This window comes from Entelurus aequoreus, linkage group LG10 (genome assembly GCF_033978785.1).
Source record: "Entelurus aequoreus isolate RoL-2023_Sb linkage group LG10, RoL_Eaeq_v1.1, whole genome shotgun sequence".
NCBI lineage: Eukaryota > Metazoa > Chordata > Actinopteri > Syngnathiformes > Syngnathidae > Entelurus > Entelurus aequoreus.
Genome location: NC_084740.1, coordinates 61420365 through 61434819, shown reverse-complemented (window position 1 = coordinate 61434819; position 14455 = coordinate 61420365). Strand labels below are relative to the sequence as shown.

General features: G+C 40.9%; 2 protein-coding genes across 5 annotated transcripts in view; both read right to left on the bottom strand.

Annotated features, from left to right (window-relative positions):
- The window catches only part of LOC133658868 (uncharacterized), a 31976-nt gene extending 29170 nt beyond the window's left edge, over positions 1-2806 (bottom strand). For 3 of the 4 annotated variants that reach the window (XR_009827556.1, XM_062061346.1, XM_062061347.1), the window contains exon 1: positions 16-2748. Coding sequence is in view for 3 of the 4 variants with exons in the window: in XM_062061346.1 (XP_061917330.1) it covers positions 16-103 (88 nt within the window). In the remaining variant the exon portion in view is untranslated. Of the gene's footprint in view, positions 1-15; positions 2749-2772 lie in introns of those variants that run through there. The other variant, XM_062061348.1, reaches the window with a different exon arrangement.
- Positions 2807-3959: 1153 nt separating this feature from the next.
- Positions 3960-14455, bottom strand: part of LOC133658870 (interleukin-17 receptor A-like) — a 15880-nt gene continuing 5384 nt past the window's right edge. The window contains exons 6-11 of the mRNA XM_062061349.1: positions 12545-12592; positions 12324-12463; positions 10535-10609; positions 10379-10460; positions 7108-7203; positions 3960-5677 (exon numbers count right to left, since the gene is read on the bottom strand). Coding sequence (XP_061917333.1) covers positions 4968-5677; positions 7108-7203; positions 10379-10460; positions 10535-10609; positions 12324-12463; positions 12545-12592 — 1151 coding nt within the window. The 3' untranslated portion in view covers positions 3960-4967. The remainder of the gene's footprint in view (positions 5678-7107; positions 7204-10378; positions 10461-10534; positions 10610-12323; positions 12464-12544; positions 12593-14455) is intronic.

Below are 14455 nucleotides of genomic sequence, written 5' to 3'. Positions count from 1 at the left end.
TAAAAGACTACTCACCATTGTTCAATATCGACAGTCCTCTTCTGAGGACCAGTGTGCTCGCTCTCTTCAGCATATCTCTTCTTGACCACATAAGAGGGCACATTTTCTTTTACATTCTAAATATTGCATGCTTTAAAAGTACAACCTGTGGCCTCAGCAGGGAAATGAGAAGGGCAATATTACAAGCACCGGCTAAGGACAACGTGTGTGCCAGCATGGGGCCTATAGCTGCCATGGAAGTTCTTGGATATTACAATACAGTGTGGGAGGTTGGAACTTTGCCTCCAAGTTGGACATAGGTGGTGATTGTCCTGACAAGAAAGCCAGGGAAGGATCCTACTAACCAGAGCAATCATAGGCCTATAGGGCTGACCTCCCACTCGGGGAAAGTCCTGGAGAGGATGATTACTGAGAGGCTGATGCACATTGGGGAGAGTAAAAGGATTCTTTAGGAGAGGAAGGGGAACTATGGATTCTGTAACATGTTTGGAAGCGCATATAAGGAAAGCTCAAGTTAATAAAGAGTCAGTGTTGGCAGTATTTTTTATGCAGAGAAGGCTTACGACATGGTCTGGAAGGAGCGACTAATAATCAAGTAAGGGTTGATGGTCTCAGGCCATTCAATCGATTGCAACTGGACTGTTTGGTTTGTCTTAAAAGCCTACTTGAATGAGAGGCCAAACGTCTTCAAAGACAAACCAAACAGTCCGGTTGCGATCGATTGAATGCCCTGAGATGACAAAGACCTGATGGATGAGAACATCCGTAGACCTTAGGGTTGATGGGTATCTCAGGTCGAACTTGGGGATGTATTAAAGATTAGGTTTGTACAGGTCAGAGAACTATCGGATACTCCGCCAGGGGAGTGTGATTTGCCCAATCTTATTTTCTTTTACGATCGATGACATCTTTGAACATGCTGAAGGCAGTATGGGCGTTGATTATTTGCAGATGATGACGCTTTATGGAAACGTGCTAGAAATGTTTGTCACATCACAAATAACATTCAAGAGGCACTAAGTGTGGTGGAAGAATGGGCTTATCGGTGGGGAAGAAAACAATTATAGTGTTCACATGGAAAAGAAGAGTGCTTGCGTATGGCCAGGTAGTAGAACAAGTCAATTCATGTAGGTCTTTGGGTATGTGGATGGACACTAGGCTAACATGGAAGGAGGAGGGTGGGCACCAGCAGAGCAGCCATGAAAAGGTTTTGCATCGCTACGGTAAGGGCGATTTTAGACTATGCATGTATGGGTCAGCAATCTGTTCAAATATTGGAACCAGTTCAGACACGAGCCCTGAGACTTTCAGGACAACTCCTCTTTCTGCACTCCGGGTGGAGACGCCATTGCAGTTGAGGTCACTCTGAAATACAGAGCCCTACAAGAAGGGTGATGTTACCATCCTGGGAGAGCCAGGGAGCTCAATATGAATGTTTTGCATGGAGGAGCAGGAGAATGGCAGAAGACATCAAATTAACACAAATGCCGTTTTCTTTATCAAGACCTTCAACAATTACTCCTACATGGTTGCTCCCTGCAGCTTTGATGGATATTTGGCCTCGGCAAAAAGCCAATGGTCAAGAGCTCAGTGGAAGGGTGGTAGTGATGGTTGAAGACCGTTGGAGTCCAAAATACAGTTTGCTTAATCCAATATTTACGGACATATCAAAAGATCCAATCACATGAAATACAGGCTTTGCTTTTTTAGTACTAAGGCTGCGGATTGCAGTTCAAGAAAGAACAATGAAGAAGAGTCACAGCTAAAAAAAAGGTGATAGTCTGCTCAGACTGAAGGTCAGCGTTAATCTCTATTCAAAATTTTAGGTCGCAAAACAGACAAGATATAGTTAATGACATACATAAAATACTGTTCAGACTTAAGAGTTGGATCTTAGCTGTCGAACCTAAGGTTCCTACGGGTTCCGGCTCACACAGACATAAAGGGCAATGAATTGGCAGATCAGCTGGCAAACCAGACACTAATGCTAGACCAGCTCTCAGTAAGTCAGAGGGAAAATCCTGAATTAAAGAACATCTTTTAAAAGAGTGGCAATCACATTGGGACATATAATATACAGAACACAGTAGGAGCGGGAAGAACTGTAAGGGGGAGCACAAAAGAGGAAGGAATCATATCACGCGTTATATTAGGACACTCCAGACTGAATAAGTAAATACTTCCATCCATCCATCCATTTTCTACCGCTTATTCCCTTCGGGGTCGCGGGGGGTGCTGGAGCCTATCTCAGCTACAATCGGGCGGAAGGCGGGGTACACCCTGGACAAGTCGCCACCTCATCGCAGGGCCAACACAGATAGACAGACAACATTCATACTCACATTCACACACTAGGGCCAATTTAGTGTTGCCAAAGTAAATACTTTCAAACACTAAATTAAATACTAAATACTTCATAAGTAAACACCTTAAAGGATTATGTGAGAGCTGCAATGAGGTAGAGTCTGTGGAACATGCATGGGAAATATAAAGGAGAAAACTAAGAGAGGAAATGACAGCAGCAACCAGACATTTTGAGTAAAGTTTCTAGAAGAGAAAATATAATTTGGTATAAAATGTCCTCCATGCTCCACCTTCAGAGGGACACGCTTTAGAAACTGACACCCAAATTCTAGTGCAGGAGATACTCGGGACCTGTTTTTTTCTAGCCCTAATTCAGTCCTGGTGGAAAACAGGTCTTCATCAGACTTCAATCAATCGTATAACCCAATAAAACAATACATCTAAACGAGTGTATGATGTGTGTCTTACCTTCTCCACTGCAACAGAAAAATGGAAGATAGACTCTCGGTAGGCCTGAACTTTGACCCCCCAGCACTGTTTACACGGCCAGCGAGCATCGGCCAGATACTCTGCTGCTCAACTACTCCAGAACTGGCTCATTGTGGGCTAAAAAATCAACTATAAGAACACAAAACACACGGAAATAAAGATATTTCTAGTTTCGCCGATGTATATAATAACAAATAAAATTGATACATTAAAAGAGTATATAATGAGATTGTAAATAAATAAGGCTATAATCAGAGTTTTTGCACCAAAAAAAGCCATTTATTACAAATAAAAAGTCCATTCATTCGACATTTTATTTTGACAAAAAATACAATATTCCATTTTTTATTTGCCAATAAAAAAGTCCATAATGACATGTTGTGCCATAAAAAGGTTTCTGCTAACTATGGTACAGTACACCTAGACATACAGTCGTTCCTCGCCACGTCACGCCTCAAACATCCACTTTCACCACATTTCCTTCTGAAATGTTGTAAATGAAGTATTTCCAAGTGCAACAATGTATGGCTAAACAAATTGAATACATCAATACTCAAGTAACAATTAGTATCGTGGCCACTGATTGGCTCAGTTTCTTGTAGCGTTATTATATTGGATTTAGAGTGTAAAGGAGACTAAAGGGTTTAGAGAACTCTTATCAGTTGACAAACTTATTTGTAAAGTTGGAAACATTTTTTATGCTCCTGCTATGACAATATTTAGATAACAATGAACCAGGGCCGGCCCGTGGCATAGGCCGTATGGGCAAATGCTAAGGGCGCCGTCCATCAGGGGGCGCCACGCCAGTGCCACAAATGTTGGAGGAAAAAAACAAACAAACAAAAAAAAAAAGTTGGTACTATTATTTCTAAATACATAACATAATCCCACGTTAATTAAAATGCAAAGTAAAGCCTATTTAATGGAAATATTATTTGTTACAACATTACGCCCCCTCCCCCGGCACGGTGCGCCCCCTCCCTTCCCGTATCATGACTCTTTTTGGACGTCACCACATAAAAAAAATAAACACAAGATGTCAAAACGGCCAAAACTGTCAGGTGCCCAGGGGAGAAAAGAAGAGGAGAAACGAGAAAAAGACAGAGGTAGCAGGTAGGTAACGTTAGCCTACATGAAATTATTTGTCTGTTACAGAATGTGATAGTAACCTGTCTTTTTAGCATTAAGCTAATGTTACATGATTCGGCAATTGCTAATCAATAAATAGCTAGTTCTGTTTTAACGTCGGGTTAATATTGTGGAGGGGGCTAAATTGTTATGGAAAATAATAATGTAACGTTAGGTAATTACAGTACTCCCTGGTGTACAGTAATTTGTAAGTCATTCTAGTTAATGCAATATTAAAAAGCACAAATAGAGAACTCTGTAGGATCCCCTTTTTTGTAATATAGTTGTTAAAGTCATACTGGTTTGATATCTTGTTTTGTGCAGTGCCTTATTTATATTGTATTTTTAATTTATTTTATGCAACTTGTTGACACGTTTTATTTTGTGTTTATGTATGTAAAAAATATTGTATTTCATATATTCATTTTTTATTTTTTGTATTCATTTATTTATCCATATTTTTTTTTATCTTGTTAACTATTCTGATTGTTAATTTGCTTTCTTTAAGTAAAAAAAAAGGTCAAAGACAAAGCTATTCGGTTTCTTGTGAGTATATACACTTCACTGCCGATGTGGGGGGGCGCCACCTAAAATCTTGCCTAGGGCGCCAGATTGGTTAGGGCCGGGCCTGCAATGAACTATTTTGCGGAAAAGTATTTATCAGAGTCATGTCTAAATCCTATGAACAGCGACCCATAAGGGACTGTGGGGATGATATTATTCTAATGCAGTGATTCTCAAACGGTGCTGGTACTTGGTCTCTACCTAGTGGTACCACAAAGAGTCAATGTTTTACTTCCCTATATTCCAACACAGTGTTACTGTTCAAACTGTGTATAATGTTGCAGTGGCCAAACATATTACACTTGTTAAATAAAACCTCTGCCTTGTTTTTAATGAATATTTACGCTATTGCCTTTTAATGTCGGTCATTTGGAGAGAACAGTTTGAGAACCACTGATCTAATGCATGTATTTTCTCTTACACAATGAGATCTGTTTGTAAAACAATGCATGCTACACTGAATTGACAGGAGTGGTTTCTCCTCAGTCATCCACCCATTCTTCTTCAAACCAGTGTGGGTGATCCACCTGGTATTCCCTGAAAGCTTCAATAGCCTCCTGCAGAGCTCCACCTAAGGGGCAACGGTGATACTCTTCCTCCGACAGACCTTGAATGTGACGAACTCGACCCGGGCCGTGCTTCTCAGCGTCCAGGATTCGGAAGAAGAGCTCCTCGAATTGCTTCATAAGCTTGTATCGAACCGTGACGTTGAAAGGCGAGGGAACGTCCTCAGGAGAGGAAATGTCTTCGAAGTACGCTACGATGTACTTCTCCAGGGAAGCACTGCGTACCAGACGGGGAACGATGAGGCTGAGAGCTGGAGTGAGCATGTCACCCGAGGGTGAGCGCTGGTCGGACTTCAGGAGCACCGGCTTCTCCCCACACATGGCTCTCCATTTGGCTTGGACTCCTGCCGAGCACAGGACGAGGATCTTGGCCGAGGAGGTTTCCATTTGTTCCCTCTGCCAGTCCAGCCACTGAACACGGCCCAGTATTCCCAGTCTGGTGGAGTCCAGCTGATCCAGGACCACCTGGATGCCGCATTTGGCCGTGAGGAAAGCGCAAAGCTTGAGGACGATGTTTTTGTACAGAGGGTGGTCGAGGGAGTAGATGATGAGGACTTGTCGTCTTCCCGGCACCTGAAAGCTTTCTGGATGTTCATCCGCCGCAGAAGACGACGCGGTGACAGGATCTTGAATACAAATGTGGTCACAGTGTCATTAGCATTATTACTTGTGTACAGAGAGTACCCAGAAATTGTACTTAAAGTTAAGGTTAAAATACCAATGATTGTCACACACACACTAGGTGTGACGAAATTATTCTCTGCATTCGACCCATCACCCTTGCTCAACCCCTGGGAGGTGAGGGGAGCAGTGAGCATTTTATTTAACCCCCAATTCCAACCCTTGATGCTGAGTGCCAAGCAGGGAGGTAATAGCTCCCATTTTTATAGTCTTTGGTATGACTCTGCCAGGGTTTGAACTCATGATCTACCGATCTCAGGGCAGACACTCTAACCACTAGGCCACTGATAATGACCTAGTACCCTTAAGTAAGAGTACCGGTACTTTAGAATAATAGGACTCCGGGTTGGGGAGGAGACATTTCCCCAAGTGGAGGAGTTCAAGTACCTCGGAGTCTTGTTCACGAGTGAGGGAAGAGTGGATGGTGAGATCGACAGGCGGATCGGTGCGGCGTCTTCAGTAATGCGGACGCTGTATCGATCTGTTGTGGTGAAGAAGGAGCTGAGCGGGAAGGCAAAGCTCTCAATTTACCGGTCGATCTACGTTCCCATCCTCACCTATGGTCATTAGTTTTGGGTTATGACCAGAAGGACAAGATCACGGGTACAAGCGGGTCTCTCCCTTAGAGATAGGGTGAGAAGCTCTGTCATCCGGGAGGAGCTCAAAGTAAAGCCGATGCTCCTCCACATGGAGAGGAGCCAGATGAGGTGGTTGGGGCATCTGGTCAGGATGCCACCCGAACGCCTCCCTAGGGAGGTGTTTCGGGCACGTCCGACCGGTAGGAGGCCACGGGGAAGATCCAGGACATGTTGGGTAGACTATGTCTCCCGGCTGGCCTGGGAACGCCTCGGGAGCTGGACGAAGTGGCTGGGGAGAGGAAAGTCTGGGCTTCCCTGCTTAGGCTGCTGCCCCCGCGACCCGACCTCGGATAAGCAGAAGAAGATGGATGGATGACCAACTTCTGATTTATTTAGTAGTTATTTTTAATGGTTCTTGGACTACAATTGTAGTGTGTGTGTGTGTGTGTGTGTGTGTGTGTGTGTGTGTGTGTGTGTGTGTGTGTGTGTGTGTGTGTGTGTGTGTGTGTGTAAAACAATTGACTTCAACATGTTTTGTGTAGTTAGAAGTAGAATTCCTGTCAGTTGAAAAGATATAAATGTTCTTTTTACTAGTTGTCGGGGGGCCCACATCTGCGGTCCCCTCCAAGGTTTCTCATTGTCATCCCATTGGGTTGAGTTTTTCCTTGCCCTGATGTGGGATCTGAGCCCAGGATGTGGCTGTGGCTTGTGCAGCCCTTTGAGACACTCGTGATTTAGGGCTATATAAGTAAACATTGATTGATTGACAGTGAAGTGCACGATGGAGGCAATATTACCTTTGGAAGAGACTTTCCACAGCAGGCAGGCAAAGCAAACGCCAACAATGACCAACACGAGTGTGCTTTTAATCATGACAGTCCGCCGTGGAGAATCTACAAAAAACAAAGAGCGATTATTAGTTGAAAACAAATGTCTAATAAATGTCCTCTATATAATCTACAATGCATAAATACTCATTAATTGCAACAGCTATCTTTTTTAACTTGTATAATGGCGCATATTTGTAACAGTGTTAAAGTTGTTTATATGGCCACCGTCAGTGTGACCTGTATGGCTGTTGACCAAGTATGCGTTGCATTCACTTGTGTGTGTGAAAAGCCGTAGATATTATGTCACAGGGCCGGCACACAAAGGCAGTGCCTTTAAGGCACGTCCCCAATATTGTTGTCTGGTTGGAAAGGGAGTCGGAGAATGGTTGCCCCGGGAGATTTTGGGGAGTGGCACTGAAATTCTGGAGTCTCCCGGGAAAATGGGGAGGTTTGGCAAGTATGACTGGGAGACGCAACTGCTCTGTACTTCTCCCTACGTCCGTGTAGCACTCCGTACAGCCGCGTTTTAAAAAGTCATACATTTTACTTTTTGAAACCGATACCGATAGTTTCCGATATTACATTTTAAAGCATTTATCGGCCGATAATATCGGACATCTCTACCCACAAGTATAAAACTACCGTATTTTTCGGACTATAAGTCGCAGTTCTTTTCATAGTTTGGCCGGGGGTGCGACTTATACTCAGGAGCGACTTATGTGTGAAATTATTACCATAAAATATCCAATAATATTATTGATGTCATTCACGTAGGAGACTAGACGTATAAGATTTCATGGGATTTAGCCATTAGGAGTGACAGATTGTTTGGTAAACGTATAGCATGTTCTATATGTTATAGTTATTTGAATGACTCTTACCATAATATGTTACGTTAACATACCAGTTGGTTATTTATGCCTCATATAACGTACACTTATTCAGCCTGTTGTTCACTATTCTGCATTTATTTTAAATTGCCTCTCAAATGTCTATTCTTGCTGTTGGCTTTTATCAAATACATTTCCCCAAAAAATGCGACTTATACTCCGGAGCGACTTATATATGTTTTTTTCCTTCTTTATTATGCATTTTCGGCCGGTGCGACTTATACTCCGGAGCGACTTATACTCCGAAAAATACGGTTCTTTTTTAAAGTAATAATTTCTTACTTCAAGCATGAAAAGAAAAATCATGATGCCGAGCGCATATCATGATGTCAAGATAATGGCACTAGCATTTACTTCATTTAAGAATATTTTTCAACATATTGAGAAAAAAAGGTCTCTTTTTTTTCTACCAAGAAAAGTGCACTTGTTATTAGTGAGAATATACTTATTTTAAGCTATTTTGGGGTTCATTGAGGTTAGCTAATTTGACTTGTTTTGGAAAGTCTTGACAAGCCGAATTTTCTTGTTCTATTGGCAGATGATTTTGCTTAGTTCAAATAAAATACCCCTCATTTTTGTATTTTTTTTCTTGTTTTTGAACACTGACTTTTTGCAGTGTAAATCAGCATTAAAAGCACCGATGAGTTCATTGGAAACAAAAGTATTCCAACGCCAGCCAATTTAAAGCGCGTACATGATATCTAAATGCAGCTTCGACATTTTCTACAAACCCCGTTTCCATATGAGTTGGGAAATGGTGTTAGATGTAAATATAAACGGAATACAATGATTTGCAAATCCTTTTCAAGCCATATTCAGTTGAATATGCTACAAAGACAACATACTTCATGTTCAAACTCATAAACTTTTTTTTTTTTTTTTGCATATAATAATTAAGTTAGAATTTCATGGCTGCAACACGTGCCAAAGTAGTTGGGAAAGGGCATGTTCACCACTGTGTTACATGGCCTTTCCTTTTAACAACACTCAGTGAAGGTTTGGGAAGTGAGGAGACACATTTTTGAAGTGGAATTCTTTCCCATTCTTGCTTGATGTACAGCTTAAGTTGTTCAACAGTCCGGGGGTCTCCCTTCTGCTATTTTAGGTGACACACATTTTCAATGAGAGACAGGTCTGGACTACAGGCAGGCCAGTCTAGTACCCGCACTCTTTTACTATGAAGCCATGTTGATGTAACACGTGGCTTGGCATTGTCTTGCTGAAATAAGCAGGGGCGTCCATGATAACAACATATGTTGCTCCAAAAGCTGTATGTACCTTTCAGCATTAATGGTGCCTTCACAGATGTGTAAGTTACCCATGTCTTGGCCACTAATACACCCCCATACCATCACACATGCTGCCTTTTACACTTTGCGCCTAGAACAATCCGGATGGTTCTTTTCCTCTTTGGTCCGGAGGACACGACGTCCACAGTTTCCAAAAACAATGTGAAATGTGGACTCGTCAGACCACAGAACACTTTTCCACTTTGTATCAGTCCATCTTAGATGAGCTCAGGCCCAGCGAAGCCGACGGCGTTTCTGGGTGTTGTTGATAAACGGTTTTCGCCTAGCATAGGAGAGTTTTAACTTGCACTTACAGATGTAGCGACCAACTGTAGTTACTGACAGTGGGTTTCTGAAGTGTTCCTGAGCCCATGTGGTGATATCCTTTACACACTGATGTGGCTTGTTGATGCAGTACAGCCTGAGGGATGGAAGGTCACGGGCTTAGCTGCTTACGTGCAGTGATTTCTCCACATTCTCTGAACCCTTTGATGATATTACGGAGCGTAGATGGTGAAATCCCTAAATTCCTTGCAATAGCTGCTTGAGAAAGGTTGTTCTTAAACGGTTCAACAATTTGCTCAGGCATTTGTTGACAAAGTGGTGACCTTCGCCCCATCCTTGTTTGTGAATGACTGAGCACTTCATGGAATCTACTTTTATACCCAATCATGGCACCCACCTGTTCCCAATTAGCCTGTTCACCTGTGGGATGTTCCAAATAAGTGTTTGATGAGCATTCCTCAACTTTATCAGTATGTATTGCCACCTTTCCCAACTACTTTGTCACGTGTTGCTGCCATCAAATTCTAAGTTCATTATTATATGCAAAAAAATTAAAGTTTATGAGTTTGAACATGAAATATGTTGTCTTTGTAGCATATTCAACTGAATATGGCTTGAAAAGGATTAGCAAATCATTGTATTCCGTTTATATTTACATCTAACATCATTTCCCAACTCATATGGAAACGGGGTTTGTATATCAGGAGGTTGCCTTTGAAGCTGATGAGAGACTGTCAGGTGTCAGGTGTCAGTCACATGACAGCTGGAGATGACAGTACTTACACAAGCAGTGATTGATGATCCTTTGCTCCGGACGGCAAGACTCCTTCTGGCATCTTATGAAAAATGGTGTTATCTTACAAAGAAAATAGGGAAAAGATGACAAATGTGGTGTTCAGTTCAGGTGTTTTTGGAGGAGCCACAACTCACCGTTATCGTCAACTGGCACTTTAAGAGCTGCGACACATCCAAAACAAACGTCACATTCAGAGAAGTGTTGTTGGCCTATTTGGGAAATGAAATAATCATTTGAGGAAAATATATGATATGAACCTGCTCTATGCATTATGTACAAAAGCCAAAAGCAGTGAAGTTGTCAGGTTGTGTAAATGGTAAATAAAAAGAGAATACAACAAATCCTTTTCAACTTCTATTCAATTGAATAGACTGCAAAGACAAGATATTTCATGTTCACACTGAGAAACTTCTATTTTTTTTTTTGCAAATAATCATGAACTTAGAATTTAATGGCAGTAACATTTAGCAAAAAAGGCATTTTTACCACTGTGTTACATGGCCTTTCCTTTTAACAACACTCAGTAAAGGTTTGGGAACTGAGGAGACACATTTTTGAAGTGGAATTCTTTCCCATTCTTGCTTGATGTACAGCTTAAGTTGTTCAACAGTCCGGGGGTCTCCCTTGTGCTATTTTAGGTGCCACACATTTTCAATGGGAGACAGGTCTGGACTACAGGCAGGCCAGTCTAGTACCTGCACTCTTTTACTATGAAGCCACGCTGTAGTAACACGTGGCTTGGCATTGTCTTGCTGAAATAAGCAGGGGCGTCCATGATAACGTTGCTTGAATGGCCACATTCATAGTGGGATCTGACCGAGGATGTCGTTGTGGCTTGTGCAGCCCTTTGAGACACTCGTGATTTAGGGCTATATAAGTAAACATTGATTGATTGATTGATTGATTGATTGAACATATGTTGCTCAAAAACCTGTTTGTACCTTTCAGCATTAATGGTGCCTTCACAGATGTGTAAGTTACCCATGTCTTGGCCACTAATACACCCCCATACCATCACACATGCTGGCTTTTACACTTTGCGCCTAGAACAATCCGGATGGTTCTTTTCCTCTTTGATCCGGAGGACACGACGTCCACAGTTTCCAAAAACAATTTGAAATGTGGACTCGTCAGACCACAGAACACTTTTCCACTTTGTATCAGTCCATCTTAGATGAGCTCAGGCCCAGCGAAGGTAGCAGCGTTTCTGGGTGTTGTTGATAAATGGCTTTTGGCTTTGCATAGTAGAGTTTTAACTTGCACTTACAGATGTAGCGACCAACTGTAGTTACTGACAGTGGTTTTCTGAAGTGTTCCTGAGCCCATGTGGTGATATCCTTTACACACTGATGTCGCTTGTTGATGCAGTACCGCCTGAGGGATCCAAGGTGTGTAATATCATGGCTTACGTGCAGTGATTTCTCCAGATTCTCTGAACCTTTTGATGATATTACGGAGCATAGATGGTGAAATCCTTAAATTGTTGAAATGTTGTCCTTAAACAATTTGCTCAGGCATTTGTTGACAAAGTGGTGACCCTCGCCCCGTCCTTGTTTGTGAACGACTGAGCATTTCATGGAATCTACTTTTATACCCAATCATGGCACCCACCTGTTCCCAATTAGCCTGTTCACCTGTGGGATGTTCCAAATAAGTCTTTGATGAGCATTCCTCAACTTTATCACTCTTTTTTGCCACTTGTGCCAGCTTTTTTGAAACATGCTGCAGGCATCAAATTCCAAATGAGCTAATATTTGCAAAAAATAACAACGTTTCTCAGTGTGAACATGAAATATCTTGTCTTTGCAGTCTATTCAATTGAATATAAGTTGAAAAGGATTTGTTGTATTCTCTTTTTATTGACCATTTACACAACCTGACAACTTCACTGCTTTTGGGGTGTGTCCATAAACAGTTTTTTACCTTGGAAACATTCTTGGTTAAATGGACGCTCTCACTCTCAATGGAGACTTGGTAGAGGTCACAATACTTGTCGGCTTCAAATCCCACCACAACGGCCGGCAGCGACACAGCAGCGGTGAGCGCAGGGTGCCACATGCTGCCTGAAGGAACCAACAAAATACCACAATATCGAGCTCTTCTTTCAGGATGTGAAACCAACTCAAAAATAGGAATACAAGTACCATTTTCCAAACACATCTGGGCCTTTTGGATTCTCTTGTCGTCACATCCTGGCCATGACAGCAAATATCACAAGATTAGAGTTCCATCCATCCAATTTTCTACCGCTTCTCCCTTTTTTTGGGGTCGCGGGGGGTGCTGGAGCCTATCAAAAACTTGTACAGGATTATATCCCCCACCACAGTATACATTCTGTACTGTACAGGACACATGGCATGAAGAAGATTAGAGTGGTCAGAGTCAATCAGTTAGGCGTAGATGTAGACGACCGCAATGTATCACACCAGGCATCGTCAAAGTGTTTGTTATTCTCCGCAATGTAAACACGGCAGGATGTATTTGGTTGCGTGTCAGCCACAGGGAAATAGTTGTGGCCTACAGCTGGTTTTTGTTGGCCAGAGGCACAATCTGAAAATACAAAACAGCTTCTTTTTTGATTGTTTTTCTACGTGTATTGTGGAGGATGCATATATGTTTTAGAGTTATGTCTCTATTCATAGCCATGTTTGGAGCAGCTAGTACTTTTCCTTTGTATATTCTACCAGCCTCTCTTTGTCTTCAGATTGTCTGTTTATTGTCTTAAACCATCAGGAATGTGAAACCAAACCTCTAGGGGGGGGGGGCTTTCTTTGTGTGCAAGAAGTTGGCTTTTCCGTTTGAATGTCTGAGCAATTAGTAAAACTTGAAAATATTCCAATTCTGTCTTGATGGTCCTTCTTACTCAGCATATATGTCATCGAAAGAGTTTGGTATTGACCAGTAATTTAGATTCCCTGGGACGAAGAGCAACAGTATGCATATTGCTTATTTTATTCTATGTATGGTGAATTTGTTGTTGTTTATGTGTAGTACTTATTTAGTTGTTAACATTTGATTGATTCTGTACTTTTCACTGTATTTATTATTTTCATTATTAACTATTATCAAAATCTATCATCTTTCTGTTTTGAATGGGTACAACACTTTGAGGCTGTAGTGGCTGTTTTAAAATGCTGTTATATTACTCAATAAACCTTGACTTGGACCAAAGGAAGACAAACAACTTTTAAACAAAAACGTTATAAGCTAATATCTGTAGTATTTAAACTATTTCCATCAAGGGCTGCATAACGAAATATCAAAGTATGTGGCGGCCATTTTGACATTATTTTTGATTTTGTAACAAATGCTAAAAACAGATATCACATACTTTATATTTAAAGACAGATCTTGGTGTCACTTTTGTGTTATACGTGACAAAGTGTCTTATTATTTATGACCTCCTGGGTGATGAGACTGCGGATTATATATATATATATATATATATATATATATATATATATATATATATATATATATATATATATATATATATATATATATATATATATATATATATATATATATATATATACATATACTGTATATATTTATGTACACGTAGTTTGAGGACCCCAAAATGCTATTCTATACTATAATACTATACTGTCAATATTATTGACAGTCACAGTTACATCAGATGTGAGAGATGGTACATATGTACGTATATATATATATACATATATATATATATATATATATATATATATATATATATATATATATATATATATATACATTTTTTCATATATATGTACCTGTTTATATATATACATACACGTATAACGCAGCTGAGATAGCTCCAGCACCCCCCGCAAACCCGAAAAGGACAAGCGGTAGAAAATGGATATGGATATATATATATACAGTATATATATATATAAATACACGTTAGGTCAGGAAAAAACATAGGAGGCTATATCATCCCTACAAGCCTGTTTTGCAGGTTTCCCTTTATAATAATATTTTAGAATAAAATCCCCTGATGAGGGAAACCTGCAAAAAAAAAGGCTTGTAGGGATGATATAGCTTCTTGTGTTTTTTTCTGATCTAAC